The following is a 13,499-nucleotide window of genomic DNA, read 5'->3' as shown; positions in this document are numbered from 1 at the left end:
TAGAACATTTATGAGAGGTATGTATTAGGGCGTTAACAGAAAAGTTGTACTTACATCCGACCTGAAAAATTGAGAGCGCGATTATTGCCTGATTATGAGAGTATACTTAGCTCGCCTTAATGTTCCACAGCATTCTACACTCTGCTACAACTTACAATAAAGATTACAATTGTTGGTGGAGAGAACAGAAGCCTTTTGCATTGTAAAGATGTTTTCATTCTTTCTATGTATTGATGATACTGCATTAAAAGCTGTGATGGTGGCCAGTGGTTTGAGAAAGTGATGCAGTTTGTTTTATATTTTAAACCTTTGCGCGTGAAAAACTAAAGCGGTTGCTTTCGGATAGTGCGGAGACTTTGCGCGAAGTGTCTTTAAATCCATTTTCCGTGTGGGGAACAGGTGGTAATGTACTTCACACAGTTCCGTGGCACTCCACGGTGCAGCGCTCGCCGCATCACTTCCCGTTCTGGCTTGGTCTCAAGTGGCGTAAGCGCTCTTTAAGTCCTACGAGGCTCTTCCTGTAAATGAACTAAGTGCTCGTACGAAATGGTGTTTTGGGAGACCGAAAATAATAGCTGCTCGGTACAACAATAGATGTAGCGAACAGCAATCATAATTCTTAGTAAAACGAATTAGAGAAGCGGTACTCCAGTGTCCTTAGACATGAATTGAAAAGCGCGCTGCTTGCAGTGGGCAATTGTCACCCAGTGAAAGGCAAACCCGCATGCAGAGTGCGTAACCCAGTAAAAAATTGCCATATACAAATAACAGCTTATTTTCTAGCAGTTTTTTTTTTTTCATTATTGTTGATAAGAAAATTTTTGCTTAATCAGCCCAAGTAGAGCTTCCATTCAAGCTTATATAAAGATAGTCACGTGCTTTACTCAATACTGAATTCCCAATTGGTCAGAACAGGCTAACCCAAAAGAAAATTTTCTAGGTATGTTCTGAATTAAGTGCTGACGCTTCCAGAGAAGTCATATCTCCCCGTTTGTGTTCTACGCATTAACATTCCCTGCATTTCTCCTCTCTCTGTATCTATCTATCTATGCATGTATGTACAGCATCGTTCAGAAGAGTTGAATTTAGGCAATTTGCTTTTGAGGCGCATAATAAGGCAATTAAGGCGCTCCAGAGGACCAAAAAGCTTTGAAAAGCAAAATTTCGAGCAGGTGAAATATCATAGGTTCTTCATTTACACAGCTGTAAAGAAAATCATGTGTCGTGATGACTTTTAACCAAAAATGAACATGTGAATTCTAACCTAAATGTGCTGCTGCTAAGTCTCGTGACGGGGCTGATATTCTGTCTCATCGCTTGAGAAAATCCTTTTTCACGTTCTAAAGACCGCTGTCGCAGAAACCGAGCCAAGTCAGTAAAACGCTCAAATCCTTAGGGGTTTCAAGACGGGATATTTTAAACAAGCTCAAGTACACGTAAGTCTTAAATTGCGAAAAGGAAGCCGAGTCAAATGTGTCGCTATGGCGAATAAATTAAGCATGGACGGGATGATGTGGGAGGGAAGACACGAGTTGAAGAATTTAGCGCAGTTTCATAAGACAGAAAGCTTGGCTCTTTTTCGTTTTTTTTTTTGTAGATCAAGACGACAAAATAGGCACGCTCCATGCAATGAAGTGAACTTTCTTCTAACAGCTTTTTGCCGCCTTCATCCGCACGGGGTAGGTAGAAAATGAGTATTGCCAGGTTAACAACTGTGCCTTTCCTTTATTTTGTGTGTCTGCTTCTGTCCTGGCTCCTGTCTAGTTTGAAAGGCAATTACAGCCTGTTGTAGCTGGAAACGTGGCTTGCCAATATTTCAGTCGTTCGCGACCAAATTCATTGCTACTCTCTGGTAAGCACCGAAAGTCATTTTTCCATTACACTTCTACCAGCCTCCTCTCGAAACAGGAGTTATGTAACCAAACACCGAGGTCATCACGTACGCGGAATTCTGAATGGTGGATGTTACTGCGAGTTGGAAAAAGGGCACTGACATCGCAGTTAATTCCTCTTTGCGACTGTTAGTCTAGAACGGCGAGATGTTTCTGTGCGTCGCTTCAATGTTCGCGGGGGCTAAGCGGTGAATCGCCTTCCAAAAGAGCCTCACATCCACTGATTTCCAAGTAATTAGGAGCGGGGGCTTCGGTGCGCGTCGCGTGTGTGACGCAAACCTATTTTGAACAGAGTTCGCATCATTGGGGTACGTGTGAGGCTTTGCGGAGTTCTGATGTAAGCGCTATTTGGCCGTTGACTTCTCGCGTTTGGCGTAGAAAAGCCTGCCTTCATTTTGTATCCGACGGCCTGAAATGGCTTGAAAGGCCTCTAACCCGTCAAGTTGCGTACATTAAATACACATAAGTGGCGGATTGGGTCGGTGAGAGTTTTGAAGCGAAAGCTTCAATACGGTATATCGGGCTTGAATTGCGGACCGTGTGAATTTGACCTTCAGTTGAGTTAGAGGTCCAAGCATGGAAAAGAAAAAAAAAAGAAACTGAATCAATAACCATGACTGGGATCGAACCCGCGGCTGCGCGAACAGATCTCCTTTAAGGGCCGCTCAGCGAGACCACAAGGCGCCGCTCTTTTCTTTCTTTTTTTTTCAGCCAACATGCCTCGTGTTAAACTGCACCACACTCTCGAGCAGTGCTTTGAAAAGCGTCGTCTTCATCATCTTCCATCCGCTCCGTCCCGCGGCCCAGCCTGCTCACCGTCGTCTTCTACGCAGCGCAAATCCGTGCTTTCGCCCCGATTCGAATGTAGTAAACATTCTCTGTAGGTTTTTTTGCTATTTTATTCCTATCTCGACATTGTTGGTTGGCATGGCCAATGAAAGCCGGCGTATCATATGATGGCGTTAGACATTTTTGCGGCTGAATGAACTGCTTGTATACTCGATGTTTGTGCAGAAGTGGAACGTTGTGGAAGCTAGTGCCGACGACAGCGAGTATTGGAAAGAATCTGCGAGTTCCGAGAACGCAGTAAATGCCATTGCGACCAGAAGTCCAATATGCAATTTATGCCTGGCATTATGAATGTAGCGAAATTGTGCAGGTTTAAGCAAATTTATTTTCAACGATTACTTCGTCATTACAGATTTTCTTGTTATGACGAACCGTAGCTATTCAGGATGCCGGAGTATACTTACGCATATAAGCCCCATTAGTGCATTTAGGCAGTGTTTTTAGTGATATAGCATTGCAGTTGTCGTGACACCAAAACTCCGTCAATGTCCCATACGAAATTCGAGAAAGGTGATGAGACCTTGTGACACCATTACAACCTGCCCTGAGGGCCACCTGATTCGTTGAAAGAAATCATATGGCGTGGTGACGTCATCACAACGTGGGCTTGAAGTTGTGAGCAACTTAGAGAATCGAAATAAAAATTCAGAAAAATAATGTGATATATGCGAATGGCGGCACCGTCACAGCATAACGGATGCTTGCTACTACAGCTGTAGCAGTCGAAACATTGCGGTTCACAGGCAGAAAATTTCAAAGAAACTGATGCAAACACACAGAGAAATTCACACAGAAGCAGCAAAAAGTGTGAACTATAACACAGTCGCATTGCACTCTTGAGGTTACTTAAGCGTCCCCGTAGATGTTTATCTTAGTTTTGTTCCGCAGATTCTCGTGAGGCTAAAACAGAGTCAGGAGAATTTAATAGTACTCTTGAGGCTAGTTTGAGCTAATAATTAAGGGTAAGATAAGCTAATAGTTAAGGGTGCTGCATGAAATTTTATGGCGATCGAGAAATGAAGCTACATGCATCACAAATCGCAGCTCTCGTTACAAATGGGGCAGGCAAAAAGGAAGCGTACAGTTGACACGCAGTAAAAAGCGATGAGTGAAAAACCTTAAATATCTGGTTTGTTTTCTTTCTAGTAAAGGAAAATACGAATATTTTATTCCCCACATAGTTTCTGCGCCGGACAACGAAATGATCAAGCGACTCTAGTGGAGTGTGTAGAGTTTAACAGCTTACACATATTGCAAATGCTTTTGAAGTGCTAAAAACCGGCTTAAGAATTAAATTACAGAATTGTAATTCAGTTCTGATATGTTTTCACCGTCCTAACAGACTTCCTTCACGTGATTCTCCGCGATAGGTATGGCGTCATCAGAAAAACAATACGAGTCAAGGAGCCAACCCTTGCTCTCCGCGTTTGCTTCATCTCCTCGAACAAACAATAACCACGATGGTTAAATTTTCGTACGCCACAAAGGTGGAGCTGTTTGCTACAATAAATATAGTGACTTTGCGCTTAGATGTGCGTAGATGGAGCAGTTCCGTTAAAGGGAAGCTGAAAAGTTTTTTTGAGAATTTGAGGTTATTCAAGAATTCGAATCTATTAAGCTTCTAAATGAAGCATGAAAAGTATCTTTGCACTAGCATTTAAAATGGTGACAGAATCGTCGACTAAAACCGCGACGATGTTTAGTCTTCTACTCACTACGTTGGAGGAGTGCAACGAAACTCGGTAGTGACGTCATTGTTGCCGAAATTTCAGATGTCCGCTGCTTACGCTTGTATGGTGCTGTGCGTCGTCAGAGGGCGACAAACAATGCATCGTGAGCTTCACCTTCGATGGCGTCGGTTTTCTTCTATGGAAGAACCGTTTCTTCAATGGAAACGTAGCGCCGTCGTACGTCGAGGCCTCTGCCCGTCGCTGTGCACTTCAGAGAAGCTTGAACATCGACGACAACTTTATTCGGTTATTACGCCATCATTTAAAATGCTAGAGCAAAACGATTTCGCAGGCTTTACCTGCACATTTCGCCCATTAGGCAATGTTCAACTCATCGAATTCTAAAAGCGCTTCAGTTGCCCTTTAAGGAGTGCATGTGCACACCGATCTACCGTTCCGCTGGCGTGCGCGCATCCTCTCTTGAATGGAAATGTTACGCGCACGGAAGGTTGCGTGAGTTGCAGGCCCGTAAATCTACTGCCGACATAAATTGCGTCCAAATATGATTGATACGCTCGGCCGCACCTCTATTGAGCAGGTTTCAAGGGAGTCTGAGGACATATTGAACTTGGCTGGTATTGATAGCGTACCTCGTTTCAAGCACAAAGAGCCAACTCCCACCGAAAACGGAGCCTTCTTAAGGCAGAAAAGACCACATAGGGAAATACAGGTGCTGCCATCGCCGGCTGATTTCGCAAGTAAAATGCACGAGTCAAGATCGGTTTTGGGGGCGCGGATTCCTAAAGCGCAGCCATTCGCTTCAAAACAGTGGCAATCCGTCCTTTTTGCCGTGGACGTCACGAGTTCGATTCAAGAAGCGGAAAAACTTTTAAATTCAATTGTCTCGGTCATGAATATGTCTTTTACTGTCAGAAAAACGTCGACGTGTGCAGACGGACTCAGGGAATCAATTTTTTACTGAGTACAATATTTGGATGATGCTGTCCTCAGTCTTCTTTTAAGAATGGTTCTAACCTGTCTTTCTGTCGAAAAATGAAAGCAAAAAGAAAAAATTGCAGCGTACGGTGGCCGGTGCTGGAAAGCATACGACAGGTATGCTTTCAGTTGCGTACTATTGCTTCGACCTGCGCTCCGCGCATACTTCGAGGTTTAGAGTTTATGCTGTCAAGTTATGCTGCTAATCACTGTACCATCAGTGCTCGTATTCTCACGGCTACCTAAACCACGAGACCACCGGCGCATATCGCATCCCGTCAATTACAAAACCTATACGCAAAAAATCGTGAGATGATGTAGCCATTAAACCTACGCCTGCATAAACACAAGAAGAAAAATGAGCGCACAACGTATACACACCGCTTCTGCGTAACTGCAACTTAGAATCTTTACAACAATCCCTTCATGCGTCAGTAATATTATGGATACCATGAAGATAACAATGACATTATTAAATTTAATGAATAGTTGCTAAGGCCTCGCTTTTAGAAAGAGGCATGTAAGGCCTGCCTTTAGCCGCACATGAAGAGACAATACGTAAATACAACTTAATGATACAAAATACAATTGTGATAAAACACGGATCTTGAGCCAAAGAAAACAGATACTTAGAGAAACTTTAATATGTGTGCACTGAACAGTAAAGACTTTAGTAATATTGCCATCGACGCAGATGTGAAATGTAGGAAGTAATGTTATTAATAAGAAGAAAAATAAATAACTAACTGTATTAAATACATTTGCATCCAGCCAGAGTTGTCTGACAGCATTAAGGGGTGCGCTTCCATATAAAGCATAATGTTAACACGCGCATACGACGTTGCTACGTGTGAATTGAAACGAATAATTATTTTCCGACTTGATTAAATAATCCCGTGTTGAACGCCTTCGTCTGGAAAAAATTGAAAAGCCCCCGATAAGCAAAAAAAGAAAAAGCTAATGCCACAAACGCACTTGTTTCTCGTCTACTTAATTTCACCTGCAGTTCCTATCTCGGGTATTGCGGGTCTCGCTCGCCACGATAAGGCCTAGATAAGGAAGTGCGCTGGAGTATACCGGGATTGAGCACGCACCCTGGGAACGCGCCACAACTCATTGAACTTTCCTATTTCGGCCCTTTCACCGAAGGTAGCCCGATATTGTGGAAGGCCAGTGTCATATGTGCAGGGGCGTTACAAGTGCACTGTGTGTATTACTCTAACTAATCCATGCGTAAATGCAAACAGGTCCGGGAAAGCCGAACGCGGACGTTATTAAAAACTAGAGAGATAAAAAACTTTTAAAAGCGTTTGATACCAATTAGTTTAGTAAACAAACGGCCGCTTATATGCAAGTGAGAGCATATCAGGTGGTATTTAATCCTGTCTTGAGCCTTGTACGCATATGATAATTTCGCTCTAAACCCATTTTGAGTGGAGTACTGATTGCAAAGAAAAAGCTTCCTGCTCTCTACGCGAAAACTCAACGCATTTTCGGGCGCTGCATGGTCTGTAGCGCAAGGTCAAATCCTCTCTATTTTTTTTTTCTTATCCCGGTGAAATCAGGAAACTCTGTATTGGTAATCAGAGAGGTATTGGGTGTCTGTCCGCAGTTTAACGCCATGCGATAAGTTGTGCCGACGACTGAGCAGCAGACTTCTGGTTAATTCCTAGTCACGGCCAAACTCCCGCTTTCAAATATGCATGCTCAAACCTTAGATTGAATCACCATCATCCCACACTCCTGTATTCTCAGATAGATTCCTGCTCACACGAGCGTGTCTTTACACGTCAATATATGCGATTAGGGGTGAGCGTTGTTTTGAAGCTGCCCAACCGTCATTCGTTCTTGCTTAGGTATTATTTCTTTATTTTTTAACCTTACACTGCGTTGTAAGTTTTAGTTCACACGATTATCGCTGTTAACCAAGTGTCATACGAGGGGTTCGCGTGCGCGCTGGCAACTGCTGCTGTGTGCCCTCTAACAAAAAGCAACGTGAAGAATACGGTGTGGATTCGTTTAGCGGAGTTATATCGCTTCATTTCAGGACGCCTTAACAAACCGATTCCTTTCCGCAGTCGGATTTAACCAACCACAGAATACAGAAATTCAGTTTAATTGTAGCGCAAGGTTCATGACTACGCAAGCTAGACTTCGCACACATATACTAAAAAAAGCCTTTTGGAACGATCTATCCGTAACTTAAATTTTGTGGCCGAGCTAAACAGTTTGTCATATGGTATATATATGACATATGTAATATATATGGGATATTGTATATGGGGTCTACCGTCCCAAACTGACTCAGGATATGAGGGACGCCGTAGGGAAGGGCTCCAGATAATTTCTACCACCTGAGGTTCTTCAACGTGCACTGACAGCGCACAGTATACGGCCCTCTAGAGTTTCGCCACTGAATTGCGACCGCCGCGGTCGAGATCGAATCCCCGTCTTTCGGGTCAGCAACTGTGTACCAAATGCACTGGACCCCCGCACTGGCTATTCCGAAGTAAAATTCAGCATTACCGCTAAATGCTCGTCTTAAATGACGTTTCTAGGCTGATAGGTACTGCGTAAACGGTGGCTTCTCTGAACGCAAGCGCTGTGCCGCTGTCGTTGCAAGTTTTTACGCCTTTTCTTCCGCACTTCATGTATACTGCTCGGGTGGGCTTGGTGTTCGGATAAACAGAACGCTATACATCCTGGCCAGTCCCCCCGGGTGGGTATGTGCCATTAAGCCTGATGACATCATCATCATCATCATCAAACAGAACGCGTATTGTTGCGCGTGCAGTAAATGAGATCAGACACAACGCACCAGGTGCCGGTGCGCTTTTGGAAGCACTTCCATCAACTTCTCCAATTGATTTTGCTTTGTATCTGTGTTTAGTTATCTTCCTTACTGTGCTGGTTTTTGCCGGATGACTTATCAACGAGAAAAAGGCGTATAGGCGGCGTATTCTTTAATCTGTTAAATAAGGGACTCATCTTTCGCCCATTCTTAATTGCAGTGCACAGTTGGTGACGCAAGAGCGGACAGCTAGCAAACAATGAAGCTCGTTGCAAGTGCTCCCAGAGGCGACTCTGACCAGTTGAAAAGACACTACGGATGAATGCATCAAGAAAAGGATAGTAACGGAAGGTGTTTCCAGGCTTCACCTTGACGTCAAGGGAATATTGAGGGGCAACTGGTGCTTGGCTAGAGCGTCTTAAAGAAAGTTTTAATTGGGTACTTGTCAGATTTGTTCTTTTTTTTGTAAGTTAACCCAACCATACTGGCAATTCTGTCAAAATGTTTAGTATTTGGTCCTAGTACTGGACTGAAATAGTTTTCCTCCTCCTCCTCCTCCTGTACCCACGCACGTCGATCTGATCGCGGGTCTATAAAGCTTGGCAACGTCTTCCAAACGACATATTCGTCAATATGCCCAGCCTAGCCGTATAGAAATCACGTAATAATCAGGCTTCTTTAAGCTACGAGCTATGCACGTATTGAAATGGGACTAAATAAAGCATGCGGTTCATCGAATAAATGAAACTTCGTCGCAGTACAAGTCGAGGTAATCCAAAACCACGGGTTTCGTCAAAAAGCGGCCTCGGATGGCGTGAGACTAAACGACAAAAGGAGGGTGATAGACAAGCACTCGCATCGAGTCGGGCACTGACCTGACGCCGGCGTGTAGATGTTAAGATGCAGGCAGTCCTCGCTGGTGTTGAGGAGGGCTGCGTGGGCCAGCCTGCGCAGCTGCTCGAGGCGGCCGGGCGGCATCCGAGCCGCGGCCGGAGACGACTCGTTCCGCAGGAACTCCGGTAGCCGCTGCGGGCACGCGGGGCCCGGCGTGTCGGCCGCACGCACATCGTCCCAGTGCGGGGAGTTCACGGGCGGCATGAAGCGGAGAGTGCCCAGAGGAGGGCTCACGTACGGCACGCCCATGAACGCCTCTACGGGAGGCAAGTGGGTGCCGAAGCGTGAGCCCAGCGTGATGATCTTTCCCCGCAGTTGGCCGTACTTGGTCCGCACCACGCGTGGGCTGGGCCGACTTGAAGTCGCCGGAGTGGCGTCCGCCGCGCCCGTGGTGGAAGTCAACACAAACAGCGACGCGAGAAGACAGGCACAAACCCACGACTCCAGGCACATGACGACCTCTTTGCTTCCTCTCATCGCTCCACTTATATGATTTAGTTACGGGCTTGATTTAAGTGTTTCTTTTTCTTTTGTCGTTGTTGCTTTCGGTGTTGGATGTGCGGTCTCCGTCTTCCGCGCCGAGGTGGTAAGCTGATTAGGTTTCCCTTCCTCTAGTGGCACGTCTTGCCTCTGTCAAGGGGGTACGGCGGCGAAAGCACACACAACCTGGAGACGATGGCAGAGTTCACGGTCACAGTCTCTGGACCACGGGCGCCGCTCTTTTCCAGAGGCCATGGTGTGATACAATGCTAAATGTGGCGAAGGGGGGCACGATTTAGTAAAGGGGAAGTGGCCGCTCAGGCGCTGCGCATCTTGTCCACGACGGCGATATGCGCGCCGTGGATTCCAGAGAAATCCGTTTGATTTTCCAGTCGCCCATTGCAGAGCAGCCTCTGCGAGAACGTCAGAATATGAAGTATATATTAGCCTTCGTTTTTTCACGTCCCCGAAGTAAGGAACTAAATTACTGGTAATATATATAAAGAGAGAAGTTAAATAACAGCTATTAGTAAAATTATGCACCTTTCTCACGTATTGCAACCAACGGAGGTTACAATATAAGGAAACGGATTTTTGTTCACTACTTTCACACTTTCTCACGCGGATCCGCAGCTCAACGCAACAAAAAGTACTGTGTGGAAATAAAATTAGAAGACATTTGTGCTTCTGAACATTCTTTTCATCGCTCTTAAGAAATTTATGCAAAGAGGGAGATATATTGGCTTATTACAAGAGATATCAAGACATAGTCAAACAAATACGGCACAAAATTCAATAAAAAAATATGATGACTTGATCACGCACGCAGATTTACCTACTATGAGGGCAGCCTTAATATGGTCCAACGTCGCGCACGATCGACCCCAGCGACCGCGCTCATCCCGCGCGACGTGTTTGCAGAATCACGGCTCCACGGCGGCGCCTCCTCGTCCTATACCGGGACACGCAATGAGAACGGAGAAACCACGGTGGAGACAGCCGATCGTTGGTACCAATCCAAAAGAGCGCACAAGAACGCTACACGAGCTCAAAAGGTGACAAGTTAAACAAGCAAAAGGGAGATCTGGAGCAGTAAGTAGCACGGTCACCTCCCATGGCACAGAGAAAAAAAAAACAAAGAAAAAATGCGAAACACAAATCAAAACCGGGCGACACAGTCGAGTGACGGGGTCCGACGAGCGCGGGGAGCACGCACCGCGAGTCCTGAGAAAACGCCTCTGGCGGCGCCTGGTCCAAGTGCGGAGCGCCAGCCAGTCGCCCCGAGACCCCTCGCTGCCTCCTCCTCCACCTCTTCCTCCTCCGGCGACCGCCGCTGCGGCTCCACATCCTCCCCCTCTCCCGGGACGAACCATGGGAGAGAGACCGCGCTTTCCCGAAACAGGAGTCGGAGGGAGAGCGCGGCTTCCCCACCTCTCCCCACAGCAGCGGCCGGCATCCCCTCCCTCCCTGCCTCCCACCTTCGCTCCGCCGCAGAGTTGCGCCGCTGCGCGCGCTCGCCTTTCCCCCTCCTCCCGCGAGCGGTGTGCGCTGGGGAGCGAAGGGAAGCCACGCTCACGGCTCATGCGCAAACCTCACCTCCCTCGTCGTCGTTCTCGTCGTCGTAGTCAGCAGCACCGGCGGGGCAAGTCCTTTTCTAAAGAGGTGGCACGCGCGTAGCCGAGCCGAGCTGCGCACAGCCTTCGACGGGAACGGAACGACGCCGTCGCTCCTCTTCTTGGCTTCCTTCGAAACCGAAAGGATGTAAGGGTCGCAGGATGGGAATCAAAGGAAGGGAAGCAGGGGATTTAGGGAGGGAACGGCGCTTCGTTACAACGGTGCATGGAAGAGGGGCGGTTGTCTATGGTCCAAACTCGCGGAGAGGAGAGGCACGGCGGCTCAAAAGACGCCACCGTTCTCCTCTTTTCACCTCGAGAGATAATATCGAAGATAAATGGCAGTTCACAAAAATAGGCGTGTCGCCGTTAATCCAGCTCCTCTTCCTCCCTACCAACCCAAGAAGGATACGTGGGAGCTCTGAAAATGAGGAGCAGCCGCTCGCCCGCTTTAGCGACCCCATCAGTTGCACTCTTGCCAGGCAACCCGCATCGTATTCAGGGTTGTTTAAGGTTCCCGCGCAGGCAGCTCATACAACGCCTCCGCCAGACGCCTCCGCTTGCTCGGGTGCAAAGTGCGAAACATTGAAGCTAATTTGCCCGCCAGAGCTCCCGGGTTAAGAGGTTGGTCTTGCACGATCCAGCACCTCTGGTCTTCGCTTACTCGATAATTTTTCCGCTTGTCTTCTCTTGGACATCCTTCATACTTTTCAGTGAGCAAAAAAGTGGAAGGTTGCTTTTGAGAAGATTCGCACACTGCGTACTGCTCTCAGGCTAGAAAATTTTGCGAAACAAGAAAAAGCCAGTTGAACTTACATTGAAGAGACAAGGCTCACGTATCAGAAATGCTCAGCAATGGAGGTTTCACCTTGAGAATATTGCTAGTGTTTTCTCTAACACAACACGCGATTTGATCGTAAACAGTACTCGTCTACTCGTCACTGACTGCGAACGAGAATCTGCGAATGTTCTTTCGGTTTAATATTTAAGGGGCGTTGACCTGAGTGCCGTGCAGTTTGAGGCAGTAAAATCAAGCTGCGTGTTGGGTAATGTAAAGTCCCATACAAGATAAATGAAACACGGGCGCCTCGAAGTCCTCGCATTCGATGCTGTAAAAGTAAGCTACAACCTAAGCGCATCTACTCAACGCGCCTGGTAGTGGGTATATAAGATTTTCCGACAGGTACAGCCTTGCTTATGGTTTGCGCTAAGAGTCATTGAAGGGAAAGAAAACCTCAAGACCTTCTCTCTCTCTTCACGGGCGCACAAATGAGAGAGGCAGCGTGCCGCATGGGAGGGAGTTAGGGGAATGCGCGCGCTGCTTCTCCCGGGACCAATTAGCTAAACATTGCGCAAAAGGAGCGTGTCAGGACAGACCCTAAAGTGATGCAAGACATTAAGAAAGCGGCCCACTCCAACGGCGAGGTAACTGCCGAGGCTAGGTAAGCGCGTGCCGGTTATTACGTGGGGCAGTTTGAATGAACGCCATGGCCTGGGGATGAGCATACAAAAATAAATGCCGCTAACAGATGCCTTGATGCACTTACCTCCATCATGCCATCTAGTGGAAGTCGGCCGGGAGTTCAACTGCTGGTGAGCAGAAAGAACCTTACGAATCTTGTGCCGCCCCTGCGAGATATTTTATTCGCTATTGTGACGAAATAAAGGTTTCACATTAAGACAGAAAGTAAGATAACTTCTCTTGAAATAATGGTGGCTGAATGTGTGAACTCAATTTCCATGCGCTCTAAGACTGCCAGTCAAGACGCCAAGACGTGTTCCACCATCCCGTAACTTCACTATATACGCTAAAAAGGAACGGGCCCGTCTTTGTTCTGTATCTTCAGGCATAGCGGACGCCCCTTTCTATAATCTGACTGTTACGGCTCCTGCTCGCAAAATAAGGATAAGTTGCCTTTTCTCGACCTCTTAATTTTCTTGTCTACTCAGACCATGTGCAAAGAGGTGTTCAAAATTGGCTCCTCATTTTATACAATATTTTACGAGACCATCTGTCTACTTGCGCTGTGCTACAGGACCACGCGCCTTTCGCATCGGCCATTTGCAGTAATCTTTGTGCATTTGTTCTCTTTTTTTCATCTTTTTTTCTTCTCCCCCATTTTAGGGTAGGCACCCGCATACCCAAGAGTTCTGGATAAAAGCATTTTTTAAACGTGAAAGGGTTTATGAGAGCAATTTTTTCATATATCGTAACATTTCACTTTAACGATCAATATATGCGCAGATATCATGTCGGCAGCGTTGAAGTTTTTTGCTGTTAACGTTTTTTCTATCATCGAAAAGCGTTCCTCAT

The 13,499-nt window shown here is 46.5% G+C and overlaps 1 protein-coding gene across 4 annotated transcripts in view; it reads right to left on the bottom strand.

The window, feature by feature from the left end:
• The window catches only part of LOC149342205 (neuroligin-4, Y-linked-like), a 346,207-nt gene extending 335,394 nt beyond the window's left edge, over window positions 1–10,813 (bottom strand). For 3 of the 4 annotated variants that reach the window (XM_089544495.1, XM_089544492.1, XM_089544494.1), the window contains exons 1-2: window positions 10,408–10,813; window positions 9,074–9,985 (exon numbers count right to left, since the gene is read on the bottom strand). In XM_089544495.1, the coding sequence (XP_089400621.1) occupies window positions 9,074–9,569 (496 nt within the window). In that variant the 5' untranslated portion in view covers window positions 9,570–9,985; window positions 10,408–10,813. The remainder of the gene's footprint in view (window positions 1–9,073; window positions 9,986–10,407) is intronic. The other variant, XM_089544493.1, reaches the window with a different exon arrangement.
• Window positions 10,814–13,499: the final 2,686 nt, after the last annotated feature.

Source organism: Amblyomma mixtum, chromosome 5 (genome assembly GCF_055824585.1).
Source record: "Amblyomma mixtum isolate Tamu chromosome 5, ASM5582458v1, whole genome shotgun sequence".
In the NCBI taxonomy this organism is placed as follows: Eukaryota; Metazoa; Arthropoda; class Arachnida; order Ixodida; family Ixodidae; genus Amblyomma; species Amblyomma mixtum.
The sequence above is the reverse complement of the archived record's forward strand: the minus strand, read 5'-3'. Positions and strand labels throughout refer to the sequence as shown.